This window comes from Anopheles funestus, chromosome 2RL, assembly GCF_943734845.2.
Source record: "Anopheles funestus chromosome 2RL, idAnoFuneDA-416_04, whole genome shotgun sequence".
NCBI lineage: Eukaryota > Metazoa > Arthropoda > Insecta > Diptera > Culicidae > Anopheles > Anopheles funestus.
The window spans coordinates 50,786,802-50,802,827 of NC_064598.1; the positions used below are offsets into that span (position 1 = coordinate 50,786,802).

Sequence of the window (16,026 nt, forward strand, 5' to 3'; positions counted from 1 at the left end):
TAAACTTTTTTTTTATTGCATTTTGAATATTTACGGTTCAACGATGCTGAGACATTAGTATTCGGCGTGCTAATAGGAATAATCTTATTACAGCAGCAATTTAGATAATTTTATATTTACTTTGTACAGTGATCGAACTGAAAGGTGAAAGTATAAACGTTCACTCAACAAAAACCACCTGTTGTAAAACTGTTGTAACTATGACTCCGGAAGCCTAAACAACGGTAACATGACGACGGTTGTTTTTTACCAAACGCACTCCCTCCGTCACCTATGACGCCCGACGAAAGATGGATTTTGAGGAAAATATTATTAAAAGACAAAATTCAAGCGAATATTTCGACACTGTAATTGGCCACATTGAGGATATCGTGATTGGGGAAGAGTTTCAGGTGAGTAAATAGCTATAAAGTCCCCTTCAAACCACGTGGGAAGTTAATCCATACCTACCATGCTCCCTCGTCAGCGTATGGTCAATCATTTTATGGAGTGCTATTACTACGAGTTTGAACCGGGTGAAGAAAATAAAATCATCTACACGGAGATTTACCAAAAGTATACGAACATGATTGAAGCACACATCGTGGAACATCTGAACCGGAAGATGACCTGCTTCGATATGGATCTGTTTGCGATGGAGCTAGAAAACAAGAAAACACAGCTCGATGGAGAGATCTTTGAGTTGCTGTACACGCTGACGGACTTTCTCGCCTTCAAGGATATGGTGCTGGATTACAAGGCGTTCAAGGAAGGTGCATACGATGATCTGAGCAAAGGAATCAGCGTTACTGGTCTTCAGAAATAGATCATCGTTTGCAAAGACTCGCAGCTTTTCTGTCTCACTCTCACACACAAATACCCACACGAGGTACTATTATGCATCGATCGTGTTTACGCATTTATTGTATTCATTGTAAGGAGGACATTTAGCTTAAAAATGTACGCTGTAGACGTTTATCGCTTTCAGTGCATGAGGATTTCCGTTTGAATAAGTCTACTATTGGTATCTCCGGGCATGCGATACGGCACCATTGCGGCCATGTTAGTTAGGGCCTTAGCTTGCTCGCGCAGATAGCTTAGTTGCTGTGTTTAAAAAGATCAAAAAATAATTAACATTAATACTTGTATGCTTTAAGATATATCACGTTACTTACGTTCTTCTTGCCGAGGTCATCGAACTTGGCGACATCCTTGCCTTTCATAGCCTTGAACTTGGTGTAGGCAATGTCCATCGTAGCCAGCAACAGGTCTGGAATGACCTTAGACACTTCGCCGGACAATCGCTTAAAATTGTTTACTGCCACGTCCAGGTCGGACATCCGAAGCGGGACGAGTTTGATGCGTTCGAGAATATCCATCGCGGACTGATGATTTTTTGCATGATAGTAATCGAAAAAGGCTGCCAAATCTTTTAGCAAATTAAACGTGGTCCACGTCTGCGAGTCACAATTTTTCTCCGCGCCCGTGTACCGTTCCGTGAATTCGTTTGCCATACGCTGAACACGCTCGCGCAGTGAACCCTCTTTGTTGGCGTGATGAACCACCTGCGACAGCAGTATGGAGGTATAGCGAAGCGTCTGCTCCTGCTGGAAAGCCAAATCGAACATCTTGATCGCATCCTCGAACATACCCTTCTTGACGAATTTTTCCGCCACCATTTCGCACACGATCCGCGCATCGATGTGAGCCGTTTCAAACTGATCGATCAATCCACGCGAACGCATTCCATCGCGCTGCATGCGGCCGAACAGTAGATCAAAGTCACGGCACTCGATGGCTAGATCTGCTACGCTCACGAGGAACAAATTTCGACCCTCGCTGTCCTTCAGATTGCGCAAGAAATAGAAATAGTGTAACGCTTCCGGTGGATCGGTAATTTCGAACTTCTTCACGTACAACATGATCAAGCGCGCAATGTTCAACCTTCGCATCGGTTGTGGATCTTCGAAATCGACTGATATCAAAGGTTCCTGCAGATTGCGCGGACCACCAATCATGTGCAGTTCGTTCAGTGCGAGCCCAATGTGAACGGCGTGGACACGATACTTCTCGAAGCGAGACAAAAATTCGATGCCAGCCTCGTACTGTCCAGTGAGCGCAAGCAGCTGAAAGTATAGATGCGGCTGCTCGTTGGCATTGTAATGCTTTTCACCATACTGTTCCAGGATCATGCTTTGTAGTCCGGAGCAGGTCAAATGCTCGGAACTGTCGTCGCCCTCAGTCCGTATCAGCGAAAGCTGTATCCAGAGGAAATCGTCCGTCGTTTTGGCAATGTCGGCGTGCGGTTCTTGTATGTCACAGCAGCCCACGATACAGTACACAGCCCGTTTGTACGGATCGGTTGCGTTGCGTATTTGTCTCTTGTACTGCATACGTATCTGCAATTCCAACCGTGGGTTAGTTTTCTGCTCCGGATTGTGACATTTTTCCTCCAGCACTGCAATCAAATCCTCGTGGCCCTGACCAGCCATTTGCATACATTTCAGGGCGGAAGCGACATCGCCGCAACGTAAGCAATAGTATACCATGGGCCATAGAGGTTTCCCATCGACTTGCCCATCCTGTAATCCGATGAACGACGAATTCAGCCCGTGTGTAGCAAGTTTCAGACCAACGAACGAGCCCACCAAATTCAGTACACTCGGTATGCCACCGCGACGCGCTTCGCGCAGATGCTCCGATATTACGGTTTGCATGAATACTTTGTATCGATTTTCTAGGTAGCGCTTGGCCTGGTTGATGAACAGATGTTGCGAGCAGCGCACTTTCATCGGATCTTGGCTTCTGGGGATAGGTGTCACATTAGCCATGTACTTCACAACCTCCCAGATATCGTTTACACGCTAAAATTAAAACAAAAAAGGCAAATTATACCAAGAAAAGACAAACACTTTGAAATGGCGCATTTGCGCCTTCCTACCGAATCGTTGAAACTATCCGCAACCTGGCCAAATCGCTGTACCAACGACGGACGCATCGCACCTTCGCACACAAGCTTATTGTACTCGTGCACCTCACGAGCGTAAGCCATCTCCTGGCTGTTTAGCAAGGATCTGCCACCGAACGTGGTTTCGTTGAGAATGGTCTGCTCGGGGCCTTTGCGAATGTCGATCCAGTTCTGCGATGGTCCAATCAACGCATTCATCAGCTTTACCTTTTCCTGCTTCCAATCGTTCATCATGTGGTCCCATTTCTGCGTTTCGGCAGCTAAGTATGACTGCAAGGGGAAAAAACCCGTTAACATGCAGCAAACATCCGCCCGAGCTAATGGTGGCTCTTTGAAGGACTTACATTCTTGTGCACTTCTTCGATTACGGCGAGTATAGCGTTTTCCTTTTCATTGCGTAGAAAGTTTTGCACATCAGTCGTTGCGATGGGATCCAGCGGTTCGAATGTTTTGCGGGAACTGAGTGTTTCGAGCTTTTGTGAAATTTTTGGCAGATCAATTCCGTTCGATCCTAGAAGGATGTGACTGTGGAGTAATATGTGGAGTATAATGCTGTTAGTTGTACCGATATCGTACTGCTTTGCCAATGGTTACTTACGCTTGCATGTCTTGCGCACCCGTTTGCGTTACCCGGGAATGCAGTTCCTGCGTAGCTTGCAGTACCTGTGGCAGGGTGCGTTCCACGCGCGGCAAATCATCCGAAACTTGCGTTTCATGGGTAAGCTTTTGCGCTTGCTGCAGGAGTGCATTGAAATCCATTCTCGATACGTATATTACACGGTGGTTGTAGAAGAAGTAACACAAACTGTTTCGTTTTGTTGTGTGGTTTACCGCTTCACCATAACCTACAACTTTGCACAAGCATCAACAGCGAACCGTTTCCGGGTGGAAATGATCAAATTAGTCTGCGAATTATAACACGCAATTGCTAATCCAACGATCCTACGTGGTTCACTGATACTTACATGGAGTTTATTCTAATGGAAAATGTGTTTTTACTGTACATTGAACACATTCGGCTTCAACGTTTAGGCGGTTTTATTTTTTTTATGCTGTACGCATCGCGAGCCGCCACAAAACTGACATTAGATGTGTCAACAGTTTAAATGTCAAAAACTACAACGTCGCGGTAAAAATAAAAAGGAAACAAACAATCTAGTACCGGGAGAAATTAAACTGTGCTGAGTGTTTATCAATCTATTTTCTATTTTTTGTTGTTGTTACTTGATTGAGCGCTAGTTAACATTAACAAATCATGTCTGAATCGCAAGAATCCAATACCTGTGTGCCTGAGAGCAGAGACTCCGACAGTGAACCAAAGCAAAGCCAAAGCAACGACGGTGAAAATGGGGCAAAACATAGTACAATCGTAGCCTCGCATTACAATAAAATTGAGGAACGGGGTTTGGTGGCTCGCAAAAAGTCAAACATATATTTTATGCGTAATTTCAACAACTGGATCAAAAGCTGTGTTATTGAAAAGTATACCGCACTGGTTAAGGGAAGGACTCTGCTGGGTTCACCGTTCCGGGTGTTGGATATGTGCTGTGGAAAGGGCGGTGATCTGAACAAATGGTCCAACTCGAATGTGACGCATCTGATCTGCACGGACATAGCGCAGGTCAGCCTAGAGCAGTGCGAGAATCGTTTCAACACAATGTTCCAAAAGGAACGGGAACATCAGCGGAAACCGAAGGTGGAGTTTTTCGCTGCCGATGCTACACTGCAGCAGCTCCGTACGAAGTACCACGATCCGTCGTTAAAGCTGCACCTGGTGAGCTGCCAGTTTGCGTTTCACTATTCGTTCGAGTCATTCAAGCAGGCGGACTGTATGCTAAAGAATGCAGCTGAATGTCTGGACGAAGGGTTCTACTTCATTGGTACGATTCCGGATGCAAACGAACTGATGAAACGGCAGCGCAGAGCCATGTCGGACACATTCGGGAACGATATCTATCGGATCAAATTCTTGTGCGATACGGATAATCCACCGCTGTTTGGAGCGAAGTACAATTTTCAGCTAGACGAGGTGGTTGATTGTCCAGAGTTTTTAGTCCATTTTCCGACCCTTGAAAAGTTGGCCTTAAAGCATGGTTTGAGGCTGGTGGAGAAGAAACGTTTCGAGGAGCTGTTCGACGAACATGGCCACCGTAAACAGGGATTGCTTGAGAAGATGCAGGCGTTGGAAACGTATCCGCCAGCACCGTACGGTCGGGCGAACGCAGATGATCAGTCGAAGCAACCGGAGCAGTATAAGCATGCGGAAGAGTACGGCAGACAAATGTCCTCTCACCATCAATTTCGAGTGGGGACACTATCGCAACAAGAATGGGAAGCGGCAAGTGAGTATTTGAATACGGCATGCTGTTGTAGCTAGAGCAAAAGGCTGGCCAATATTTTGCTAACCAATCGTTCCCAATTGTTTCTTTTGCAGCTCTGTATTTGTTTTTTGCATTTCAGAAAATGAAGACTACGTACGACACGAACGGTAGGCCTGTTTATTCTTAAGCTTTTGGTCTTAAGAATGGTTGCGCTTGTTACTGAATTTAATCTTTTATACAAGAAAAATAAATCTATAGTTAAGAATCTGAAAAAGCTCTTGTATCAATCAATGGTGAATTCATCGAGCATGTGGATTTCTTTCATTGAACCGCGCGACAGCCCAGGACATTCGGTGAATTATTACATTATATTTGTAGCTTTCCTCTTTGATCATATAAATAAAGATTGCGGTGCGGCTTATAACCGCCCAAAGCAACGCACGTCCGTTCGCGTGGTGGACGTCTTCTCGAGCAGCTCGGGCCACTGTACTACGAACATATCCACGATGTAGAGCAGTATGCGGCCACTCAACGAAAGACTGCGCACGCGGCAGAAGCTTTCGATGAACACGATTCTACATTTGGTGTTGAGAAAGAGCAGCCGAGCCAGAAATGCGACCAAACATACGGGCACGCACGTACCGGGCCCGTTGGTAAGAATAAGCTCCGGGCGAGCCTTCAGCACGAGCGGTACACAGTTAATCAGCGCCAGCACGGTCGTTGCGATGGAGCTGACGTAGCTCTGGTGAACGTCCCGGCTGCGGGGAATGGTGATGATTTCGTACGTCTGCTTCTCCGGATCCGGTTCCCGACGGATCTCGCTCTCGATAACTTTCACAACGCTCGTTTTGTCCGTACTGGCGATCACGTACTGTCGCGGAGAATAACGTTCGCAATCTAGACGGTCGACTATGCGGAGCATTTCGGCCGTATGGCCACCCGATCCCATCACAACCATTGTGCGGGCAGGAGTGGTACGTGGGGAAAGGACGGACCCGCTTTGGCCACGGCGTACCGATACAAGCAGCTGTATTAATCGTACCAACAGCAAGCAGGCAGCGAAAAGTAGTATTGATGATAAAAACGCCATGACAACCGAAGGGATTCGCGCGATTTCGTTACCACTTTGGGGGTATTCGCTTTCTTCTTCTGTGCGCACTGTTCGATCACTTTCTTTTGCTCCAACCGATCGCCACTATTCTGTCCACCTCATCACTTTTGTTTACATCGTTTGCAAAACTATCGATCGATCGATTGGTTTTCTGCCCCCACGAGTGACGATCGTTCTCGATCTGGTAAATCACTGAAGAAATTGGCTGCAAAACAGGAACGTTCCGCAGATGATAGATACGCTGCCGAGGGACAAACCTTGGTTCGATGAATGGAATTCCTGAATCGCAGGTGCTTTCTTTTTTCCGTAGCGTTTCCTACAACTCGTCCCAGGGGCGGGGGAAAAGCGACATGAGAATGTGTGTGGTGTGTGCTTACGGAGAGGGATACGAAAGCAAACATGATGATAGGCAAACATGCCTTCGATTGGGGAAGATTTTTAGTTGCAATAATCTGTCAAAAGGCCAGATTTGTTGTAATGCCGTTTTTTAAAAGGATCAGTGCAAAAACGTTGCAAGTGAAGCCATGGCAAGATTTCGAAAAAATACACAAGACGAAGACTGCAAATATATTTTTTTTTATATTGAGATTTTATTCAACGAAATTTTCCCCATCGAACTATTGCGAGATACGTAATACGCAAAGCAAGAGGAATAGTAAGCTTCCCTTATTTTAGCTATTATTTCAATTGAGGTTTTAGTAATTTTACCATTTTTTATGCGGCCTCAAATGAGTTTTGCATTCCGTTTTGTTTGATTTCGTATCGCTACTATCCAATAGATGGCGCGCATTCGTCAGTTAACCAGTTGTTTCGGACGGTAAACTGACGTTAGGTGACGTGAGAAAAAACGCGTTTGTCACATTTTGTTGACCGGGTTCGAGACCGCTAAAACTCAAAGCATGCATAAAGCTTGACCTCGGTTTCGGTGTTCCTCGTGAGATGCTGCCCGCTACCAAACAAAAAGGAATAGAAATTAGTATTGTAAGCATTTCACAAACAGGGAAAGTGTGAACAGGTTAGAATTTGTATCAAATTCCACTGCAAGCCGAGCAGGTTTCTGATTGTATCAAAAGGTGGACAGTGTGTGCCCGAATTACTGTAAATAGGCGAAGCAACAAAAGGTGCTATCGATTCCGGCGAATGTGAGACGAAGGTGCCACCATTTTTGTGTGTGTCTGCAATCGAATAGAAAATCGTTTAAAGCACAGCTATTTATCCACCTGTAACGGGGATTGACGAGATTACAAATCATATATCATTTTCCGGGTGATAAATTGTGTGAAATACATCGTTTTCGACAACTAGAAAAAAAGAAATGGTAAGCATTGTTAGCGTACATGATGGCCGTGTTGAGGTTATGTGGTTAGGAGCCAGGAGGTAGTTGCTTCTTCTTTTACGCATTCTGCATCCTGCTTTGATTATCCAAACAGGCCAGTACGAGTACGGATGTGCCGATGGAGTCGGTGGATACGGCCGGACCGGTACCTGGTGCACTGAGCCCAAACACAGTGAATGGCAACGGGAATGATCTGGCCACCAACGCCGAGGATATGACGTCGCGCGACTATTATTTCGACTCGTATGCACATTTCGGCATCCACGAGGAGATGTTGAAGGACGAGGTACGCACGCTGACCTACCGGAACGCGATGTACCACAACAAGCATCTATTCAAGGGGAAGGTCGTGCTGGATATCGGCTGCGGTACCGGCATCTTGTCGATGTTCGCGGCAAAAGCCGGTGCGGCGAAGGTCATTGCGATCGAGTGTTCGAACATTGTCGACTACGCACAGAAGATCATCGAGGCAAACAACCTGCAGGAGACGATCACGCTGGTGAAGGGCAAGGTCGAGGAAGTAACACTGCCGGATGGGTACGACCAGGTGGATATCATCATTTCTGAATGGATGGGTTACTGTCTGTTCTACGAATCCATGCTGGACACGGTCATATATGCGCGGGACAAGTGGCTGAAGAAGGACACGGGCATGATGTTCCCGGACCGGTGTACACTATTCGTGACAGCGATCGAAGATCGACAGTACAAGGATGAGAAGATCAACTGGTGGGATGATGTGTACGGGTTCAACATGAGCTCGATTCGCAAGGTAGCGATTAGCGAACCGCTTGTGGACGTGGTGGACCCGAAGCAGATCGTCACGACCTCGTACATGGTCAAGGAGATCGATCTGTACACGGTGAAGAAGGAAGACCTGGAGTTCGAATCGCCCTTCCATTTGTTAATAAAGCGGAACGATTTCGTGCAGGCGCTCGTGACGTACTTTAACGTGGAGTTCACCAAGTGCCACAAGCGGCTCTCATTCAGCACATCGCCGGATGCGCCGTACACGCACTGGAAGCAGACGGTGTTTTACTTTGACGACTATCTGACAGTGAAGAAGGGTGAAGAAATTTACGGCACGTTCAAGATGAAGCCGAACGTGCGCAACAATAGGGATCTGGACTTTACGGTCGATCTGCACTTCAAGGGCGAGCTGTCGCAGGTGCATGAAAAGAACCACTATCGGATGCGCTAGATGTGCGCGGGAAGAAAGTACACGCTTGTCCCTCCGTACGATCACCGAACGAATAACACCCCACCCATCATCACAGAAAGAACCCTTTACAAACAGCCCCAGTGTCCGCCAATTTCATACACGGTGCATTTTGCGCAAAAAGCTCTCATTGGTCCGGCAAGGACAACACAGGACGTCGTACGGAAGAGAAGGGGCGGTATATTAGCATCAGTATGTTCTTCGTACCGGCGTACTTCGTGCAACGAACGCGTGGTTCATTCCACACCACAGACATGTTGTACCGTGTGTGATACGATAGTTTTAATGTTCGTTGGCAAAACACCGGTATCCGAGATCCGTGATCGCATGTGCACATATGCAACAGATCATTCTGAACTTCCGGTGGAGCATGGTATTATGTTATCCAAAAAACCCCATATAGACCTACTCCCCCATCCCCATCATTGACGTAAGCGTCCGCCGTAGCATAACTTAGTCGCACGAGAAGGAGAAACATCTGTAATGACCATTGAAATAACTAAGAATCTATAGGCGCGTGGTAAACAAGTAAAACAAAGTGTTTGAAGAAAATATACGAACGAAAAGTATGATGACTGGAAGAAACGGTGTTTGCTTTTCTTTGCCGGGTTGCATATCGAAACGGTTAATTGTTCACATTGAAGCTTAACGTTGACAAAGTGTATTTGCACTTAGGTTTCCAATCGCTAGGCAGGCTCGTAACACGCTAATAATGACGCTCCTGCAGCGATAAGCATCCACAACCTCGCTTTAGAAGCAGGTGGGAAAACAACAGAAAGAAGGCAACCATCACCACCACCCTAACCCGCTTAATCGCAACCATCTGTTGGTGCGCTATTTGTTATCGGTTACGCTACTGGTCGTCGCCGTCGTTGTGGCCGATTTGGTGTCCTTATCCTGGATTTTTAAATCACTCATTAGATTGTTTTTCTTCTCCGTCAGCTGTTGTTTGCGGTCCTTGAAGTCTTGCTTCTTTTCCGCTATCTTCTCTTGGATGCTTTCCTTCTTGTCTTTGTACATCTGCACCATCCGCGCCTTGGAAGGCATCGGTTTGATGTAGCCCCACTGCTCCAGATACTTGATGGAAACGGTTGTGCCACCTACGTTCGAAGGAGAAAAGAACACACATTATATTGGGTATTTGAGGTAGAGGCGGTAGTATGCGTGTTGGCATATGGTTTGAGCTTACCCAATGTTACCGTGTATCGTGCCGGTGTGGCTATTTTATACAACAGGTACGCAATTGCTATGTGGCCCAGGCTGGAATCTCGCACCGGGTTAATGAGTGCTTCGGACACACCGAGCGATTCGAGGATTGCGATCACATCGACGCCACTGGTGGAAGCGTAGTAGAAACCACCAAACCACATAACCGACGTAAGACAGTGCACGGGCACGAGCACGTACCAGTACTCCTTGTACATCTTCTTGAACCGAGCAAAAAGGCCAAGTTTCTCCGGTGCGGGTGTGGATTCATCGCTTTCCTGCTGTTGTTCGTTTGCGGGTTGTTTCTGTCGACGCACCCAATTGTCACCCTGTGAGAATGAGCGTACTGGCACATCGTGCCATTGCACTGGGACACTGGTGTACCACGTTGGAACGGGTTGGCGTATCGTGGTGCATCGATTGTTGCTGTAGATGCACGATGCCGACAACGTGCTGCTTACGTATCTGGTGAATCCATTGCCGGATGTGTAGCGGGGTGCCACAGAAAGCAGCTTGACGGAAGTGCATTTCGGTACCTTAGAAACACCTAATGACGTCAAACGTACCATGCCTAGCGCTATAGCAGCCATTTCGGTTAATTACTTTCCTTTTTTGTTTCGTTCGGAGGAGAGAGCACAGCTTAGAATTGATCGCGAAGATGATCGGACATTATTTCGAACGAATGCAGCAGCGGTTGAATTTACGCAGTATTGTTGTAGCGCGGTACTGCAGCAGGCTGGTAGGCCAACGATAAATATGGTGAAAATAGGTTGATTTGGTAATCGGGAGGGATTATATTTACGTTATGCTGTGTTGCGCTCGTCGTTGTTATCCCTTCTCCCGGAATCGATGATCCCACTGCTTTTGTTTTCGTCGGTGTTGTGACATCGAGCGCGTTCGCCCGAGATGGAAGCGTTTCCGAAGCGTTTCCCACTGATCGGAGCGGAAAAACGGTTCGGCAACTGTCAGAAAATTCGCATAACAAAATCAGCTGTGCATTTTGCTGCACTGTTGTTTTTTTTTTCGCTCGTGTGTAATGCAGAATTTTAAACGTGTGTAATGTAATCAATTAATTTTACTAACCGCCCCCCCCAATAAATCCCTTTTAAACGATGAGTGGAAACGGAGGGCATCGTAGTAAGTTTGGGTCGCTGATAGGCGTCCTTTACATTGGGCACACATGCTGCAAGTGTCTGGTAAGTATCCTTGCTCCCACACTCAGCATCCTTACGGTGCGTTTCAAGGATAAGACGTTATCGATTTTAATTTTCACGTCCACTCCTTTGCAGATTTACGCTACAAGAAATGCGGAGGTGCTCACATGCCACGAATCGTCGCTCGAATGTCATTCGCCACAGTCAGGATGGGTTGAGGTTGATCCGTTGGCCGTATGGGAGACGGCACGAATGTGCTTGGAAACGGCGGTACAGAACCTGATCATATTGGACATAAATCCGCACGACATTGTGGCGATTGGTGTATGCAATCAACGCGAGACCACCGTCCTGTGGGATCGGACAACTGGCGTACCGCTGTGCAATGCAATCGGATGGTGTGATACGCGCACATCGAGCGTGGTTGGAAGCATTCTGCAGCGTGTACGAGGGAAGAAGAATTACCTTAAATCTGTATGCGGACTGACGGTTAGCAATTGCTTCAGTGCGGTTAAACTTCGATGGATGATGGAAAATGTGGCCGGTGTGCAGCAAGCGGTAGACGATGGACGGGCGGCGTTCGGTACGCTAGACAGCTGGATTATCTGGATGCTAACGGGCGGCGTCGAGGCAGGCATTCATGTGACGGACGTAACGAATGCATCCCGCACTATGCTGATGAATCTGGAACGTTGTGTGTGGGATGAACGGCTGTGTCGGTTCTTTCGCATTCCAAGCAAGATCCTGCCGGAAATACGCAGCAGCTCGGAAGTGTACGGATACATTAACGATGGTCCGCTGACTGGGATACCAATCGCCAGCGTATGTTTTCAGCACAACCGTATAAGAAGGGATGTGATTTTTTAAAATAATATTTTCCATTTTTATATCTTTTAGTGTCTCGGTGATCAGCAGGCTGCCCTACTCGGACAAATGTGCATCAGCGCAGGGCAAGCCAATTGTACGATTGACGAAGGAATGTTCGTCATGTTTAACACTGCCCAGGAAATTATCGATTCCGACCATGGGTTGCTCTCAACCGTAGCGTTTCAGCTAGGTCCCCGTGGGGCCGTATATTACGCACTTGAAGGTGCTATCGCTCATGCTGGCTCATCGATCGGTTGGCTCAAGCAAACACTAGCGCTGGAACCACCGTCATGTGATGCGATGAACAACAGTGTTTCTGGGCTGTTTCCCGATGGCACCGCCAATACTCAGCTAGTGGCTTCATTCTGTTCCGTCAGCTCACCGGTGCCACCGTACGGTGAGTCGAAAATGCTTCCCAGCAGCAGTGGATCACGTGGTGGCGTTATTTTCGTACCTGCCTTTAGTGGATATTATACGCCGTACTGGCGATACAAGGCCCGTGGCATGATGTTTGGCATTACGCTACAAACAACGGCACAACAGATCATGTACGCAGCGCACGAAGCTATCTGCCATCAGGTACGTGAGGTGCTGGAATCGTTGGCAAAGGATTGTCCTACCTGGCCACGTTTAACGAAGCTAACGGTCGGTGGGGATTTGAGCGAACAACGATTTCTGGTACAGATGCTGTCCGATTTGAACGGGCTTCAGGTGGAACGGCCCCAAACATCTACACCGGCCTGTCTGGGTGCGATGCTCGCTGCTGGACTTGCCACCGAAATACTGTCCATCGATCAGTTTCGCCAAAACTGTGTACCACCGGTCGATGTATTCAATACTGCTTTCAATTCTAGTCGTATGTTGATTGTAATTGTGTTACCGTAATCCGATCTTCCCTTTTAAATCGATTATATTTTCATTCCTTCACTTCCAGAGAGAGATATGAAGTTTCGTCGTTGGAAAATGGCTGTCGATCGTTGTTTGAACTTTGACTCCGTGTCGGAAAGTGATCCCGTCAAGCTGATCGGTGATGGACGCGATCCGGACGCGTTCGTTCGCTGTTCGATCCCTGGGTCGGTGTTTTTCGTTTCATCCTTTGTGCTTATCGTCGTTGCACAACTGATGAAGCAGAATGGTTTCGCGTAATCGGAAGGAGCTGTGTTGTTCTTTGCCATTGGCCGTACAGTTCGCAGTTACCAGAATTCAGGTAGTATTAGGCGCGCTCTATAGCTTTGATCCTGACCGCAACATCGAGCTGAAGGGAACAGGAGCATTCGTTGTTTGTTACCGAGCACAAATTGAAGACACTTTCGTACGCTTTCAGCAAAAATATGACAAGTGAATGTAATTGAACACGAAATATAATAACTAACGAATTGTTGCCGAAAATGAGTAGAGTACTTTCTTATTTTATTAACACGTATTGTACTAGGGCTGCATGAAACATTGCTCAAGTTGCTTTATTAAATGAAAATCTTGCTATCATACAAGCTTTCCATAGGGAGAGATGATTATAGCATTGAGTGTATTTGCTCACAAGAACAGTATCTCGAACCAATGAAGATATTTTCCGTTAGATTGATTAGATTCAATTACAGATTAATTTTATTTTAAATTATAGGCTACATCGCTACCGAAACCAAACCCGTACGTTCAAATAATAGGGCCAGAGCCAATGATGACATAGAAGCTGTACGAGTTCCGACCGTAAGAAAGAATGCAAAAGATGCTACCATTTCCATTCGTTCTACTGCAACGATTGTCGAGTTTTTGCGATCTGAAAGCAAATTGATTGATTTTGCTCGATTACTCCAAGAACCGTCACTAATGGTTTCGTTCCCAGCTCATTATAGCGAGTGTTACATCTTGTTTTGCTGCTAACTGTCTCTTACCGATCTATTACTTGTAGATCGTAACTGATCAAACACGGCGCCCAAGGGGAAAACGTAATCATTCCTTTGCATGATTCCTTCGCAAGCTCCGACTCGACCATTGGCGGGTTGCACGAAAAGTCTAATTTACCGTAGCGTTTGTTAGATGCTGTGTATCCAATGGCTTGAAATCGGTAAACACTGGCCACACATAGCATACGGTCGACGACGATCCCGAAGGTTAAGCACGCCGTAACTTCAATGCCTAGCGTAAGAAAAGCAGCTCGATCGGAGGATGAAAAACGATGACGTTATTGTTTCCTTCCTATTTCTTATTGTTTAAAATGCTTCGGATCAACCGCTGCATACCTGGTTGGATGTAATAAAAAAAACCATTTAGTGTCGTAGTGAGTGAGTTGAGGCTATTGTTTTGCTTTTGGTTAAAGATTTCCTCTTCAATGGCTAGTCTCTACTCCCGTCCCGGGGCCGTGACGTGATGGTTTTCTTTTCTGGAATCTTTCCATCCGATACGTATTGATGGGTACGTCCAAAAATGGGGGTACCGTAAAATTTGCTCCGCTTTCAACAGGCAATACATGTATGTGGTGGCTGTCGTTTTCACCGGTATTATTTGGCTGCTGTTATTTGGCAATGGAAAAATTAAAAAACGTACCGCACGAGTGAATTATCCGCAAAGTGTACTGTACCGTCTACGGCCTAGAAGCTTTTTTCTTCTGCCTCCCCTGCAATACACTCTAGAACAACGGGGGGAGCGGGGAGAAAACATTTTTCGCAAATCGGGATGAACGCGAAGAATGTCCGAAATTGATGGAATTTGAGGGCAAAATTTGAAACACACAAAATTCAACGTTAATTACGCGCTAGTGGAAACCAAAAAAAAAAAGCAAACGAAATAGATTGTCGGTTTCGTAGGTGAAGCAACGGAAAAGTATGTTAATTTGCGCCCGTCTACCGTGTGTGGCCTTTATCTGGCTTCCATCTTCATTGGTACGGTTACTAAGTCATGTGTCCAAGCTTTTTGGGAAGATCGTCTAGGAAATGGGTGAAACGGGTTGCTCTTGGGCATTTAGAAACGGGATTGTGTTATCGGAAAAGCGTAAAAAAGTGGGACACGGAAGTTTAATGATATGGTTCGATCCCCAATGTTCCCGTTCCGATAGCGGTGATAAGTTTCAGTCACATCTTTTTGAATAGCTGGAAAAAACTCGAGAGTAATAAATAGGGCTTTTTGGAACACGATTTAAAAGATGTTTTTTTTTATTTCCTTATTCTCTTTAAATAAAAATATCTACCTACTGCACATACTTGTGTAGAATCAATTACAGTACTACACATTAAAAAAATGTTATCGCTTTTTATCGAAACACCCTTTAGCAAACAACAATCTAACAAATGGTTCGATTCACGTGCAACCACATTCGGAAGCTGTTTGTGCATGCTGTGCGAAGCAAATCAAAAAGAAACTATTAGCCAAGCGGAGAACACTATTAGCGTTCTCCACTTATCGATCGTACGATTGATCGGCTGGAAACCGTTGCAACCATACGATACGATTACAGCGGGACCGCTAGATGCCGCAGCCATTTTGTTGATAACTGTACAGCTGCTTCCGATGGACACGCTTCGGTCATTAGGGTATCGATTTTGGGGAAGAATTGGAAGCAACGCTTTTCGGGTGTTTCATTCTTTTCCACTGATACAATAAAACCACTAACCATTGGGGCATTGTTACAAATGCATCCACATTCTTGTTGTTTTGTTTTCGGAATTAACCCAGTCTCGATAATGGTTAAAGGACGTGGTTTATTTTATGGTGTAATAAATTATTACCTAAAATGAAGGAAATTAGGTTGTTCTACACCTTCTGCCTATTCCGAAGTGCTTATTAAAAAAGAAAATTAAAAATAGTTTTGCATTTTCTAGTTTGAATATTAATTTGTAGCTCAATTTTCACTTTTTCCACCAAAGTAAAA

The 16,026-nt window shown here is 46.0% G+C and overlaps 7 protein-coding genes across 8 annotated transcripts; 4 read left to right on the forward strand and 3 right to left on the reverse strand.

The window, feature by feature from the left end:
• Window positions 1–55: 55 nt before the first annotated feature.
• On the forward strand, window positions 56–1,119 carry LOC125760662 (ADP-ribosylation factor-like protein 2-binding protein). The gene is made up of 2 exons (XM_049421024.1): window positions 56–392; window positions 467–1,119. Exons 1-2 carry the CDS (start codon window positions 291–293, stop codon window positions 803–805), a joined length of 441 nt encoding a protein of 146 aa, XP_049276981.1. The 5' UTR covers window positions 56–290; the 3' UTR covers window positions 806–1,119.
• On the reverse strand, window positions 875–4,034 carry LOC125760636 (nuclear pore complex protein Nup93-1). Of its 2 annotated transcripts, none has more exons than XM_049420938.1 (6): window positions 3,913–4,034; window positions 3,546–3,798; window positions 3,292–3,472; window positions 2,921–3,217; window positions 1,155–2,843; window positions 875–1,083 (listed from the first exon to the last, which is right to left on the reverse strand). In XM_049420938.1, the coding sequence occupies exons 2-6, from the start codon at window positions 3,704–3,706 to the stop codon at window positions 964–966; spliced, it is 2,448 nt and encodes an 815-aa protein (XP_049276895.1). In that variant the 5' UTR covers window positions 3,707–3,798; window positions 3,913–4,034; the 3' UTR covers window positions 875–963. The 2 variants fall into 2 exon arrangements, with proteins under 2 accessions (XP_049276895.1, XP_049276896.1); XM_049420939.1 differs by having other exon boundaries at window positions 3,546–3,792; window positions 3,913–4,020.
• A 33-nt stretch (window positions 4,035–4,067) lies between these two features.
• On the forward strand, window positions 4,068–5,542 carry LOC125760653 (mRNA cap guanine-N7 methyltransferase). The gene is made up of 2 exons (XM_049421013.1): window positions 4,068–5,289; window positions 5,382–5,542. The coding sequence occupies exons 1-2, from the start codon at window positions 4,203–4,205 to the stop codon at window positions 5,453–5,455; spliced, it is 1,161 nt and encodes a 386-aa protein (XP_049276970.1). The 5' UTR covers window positions 4,068–4,202; the 3' UTR covers window positions 5,456–5,542.
• A 75-nt stretch (window positions 5,543–5,617) lies between these two features.
• Window positions 5,618–6,947, reverse strand: LOC125760658 (UDP-N-acetylglucosamine transferase subunit ALG14 homolog). The gene has a single exon (XM_049421019.1). The coding sequence runs from the start codon at window positions 6,356–6,358 to the stop codon at window positions 5,687–5,689; it is 672 nt and encodes a 223-aa protein (XP_049276976.1). The 5' UTR covers window positions 6,359–6,947; the 3' UTR covers window positions 5,618–5,686.
• A 310-nt stretch (window positions 6,948–7,257) lies between these two features.
• Window positions 7,258–9,519, forward strand: LOC125766006 (protein arginine N-methyltransferase 1). The gene is made up of 2 exons (XM_049431579.1): window positions 7,258–7,697; window positions 7,810–9,519. Exons 1-2 carry the CDS (start codon window positions 7,695–7,697, stop codon window positions 8,914–8,916), a joined length of 1,110 nt encoding a protein of 369 aa, XP_049287536.1. The 5' UTR covers window positions 7,258–7,694; the 3' UTR covers window positions 8,917–9,519.
• A 44-nt stretch (window positions 9,520–9,563) lies between these two features.
• On the reverse strand, window positions 9,564–11,054 carry LOC125766008 (uncharacterized protein C18orf19 homolog A). The gene is made up of 3 exons (XM_049431580.1): window positions 10,943–11,054; window positions 10,124–10,876; window positions 9,564–10,034 (listed from the first exon to the last, which is right to left on the reverse strand). Exons 2-3 carry the CDS (start codon window positions 10,728–10,730, stop codon window positions 9,769–9,771), a joined length of 873 nt encoding a protein of 290 aa, XP_049287537.1. The 5' UTR covers window positions 10,731–10,876; window positions 10,943–11,054; the 3' UTR covers window positions 9,564–9,768.
• A 49-nt stretch (window positions 11,055–11,103) lies between these two features.
• On the forward strand, window positions 11,104–13,550 carry LOC125766005 (glycerol kinase). Its single transcript, XM_049431578.1, has 4 exons — window positions 11,104–11,336; window positions 11,430–12,116; window positions 12,192–13,017; window positions 13,096–13,550. Exons 1-4 carry the CDS (start codon window positions 11,253–11,255, stop codon window positions 13,305–13,307), a joined length of 1,809 nt encoding a protein of 602 aa, XP_049287535.1. The 5' UTR covers window positions 11,104–11,252; the 3' UTR covers window positions 13,308–13,550.
• Window positions 13,551–16,026: the final 2,476 nt, after the last annotated feature.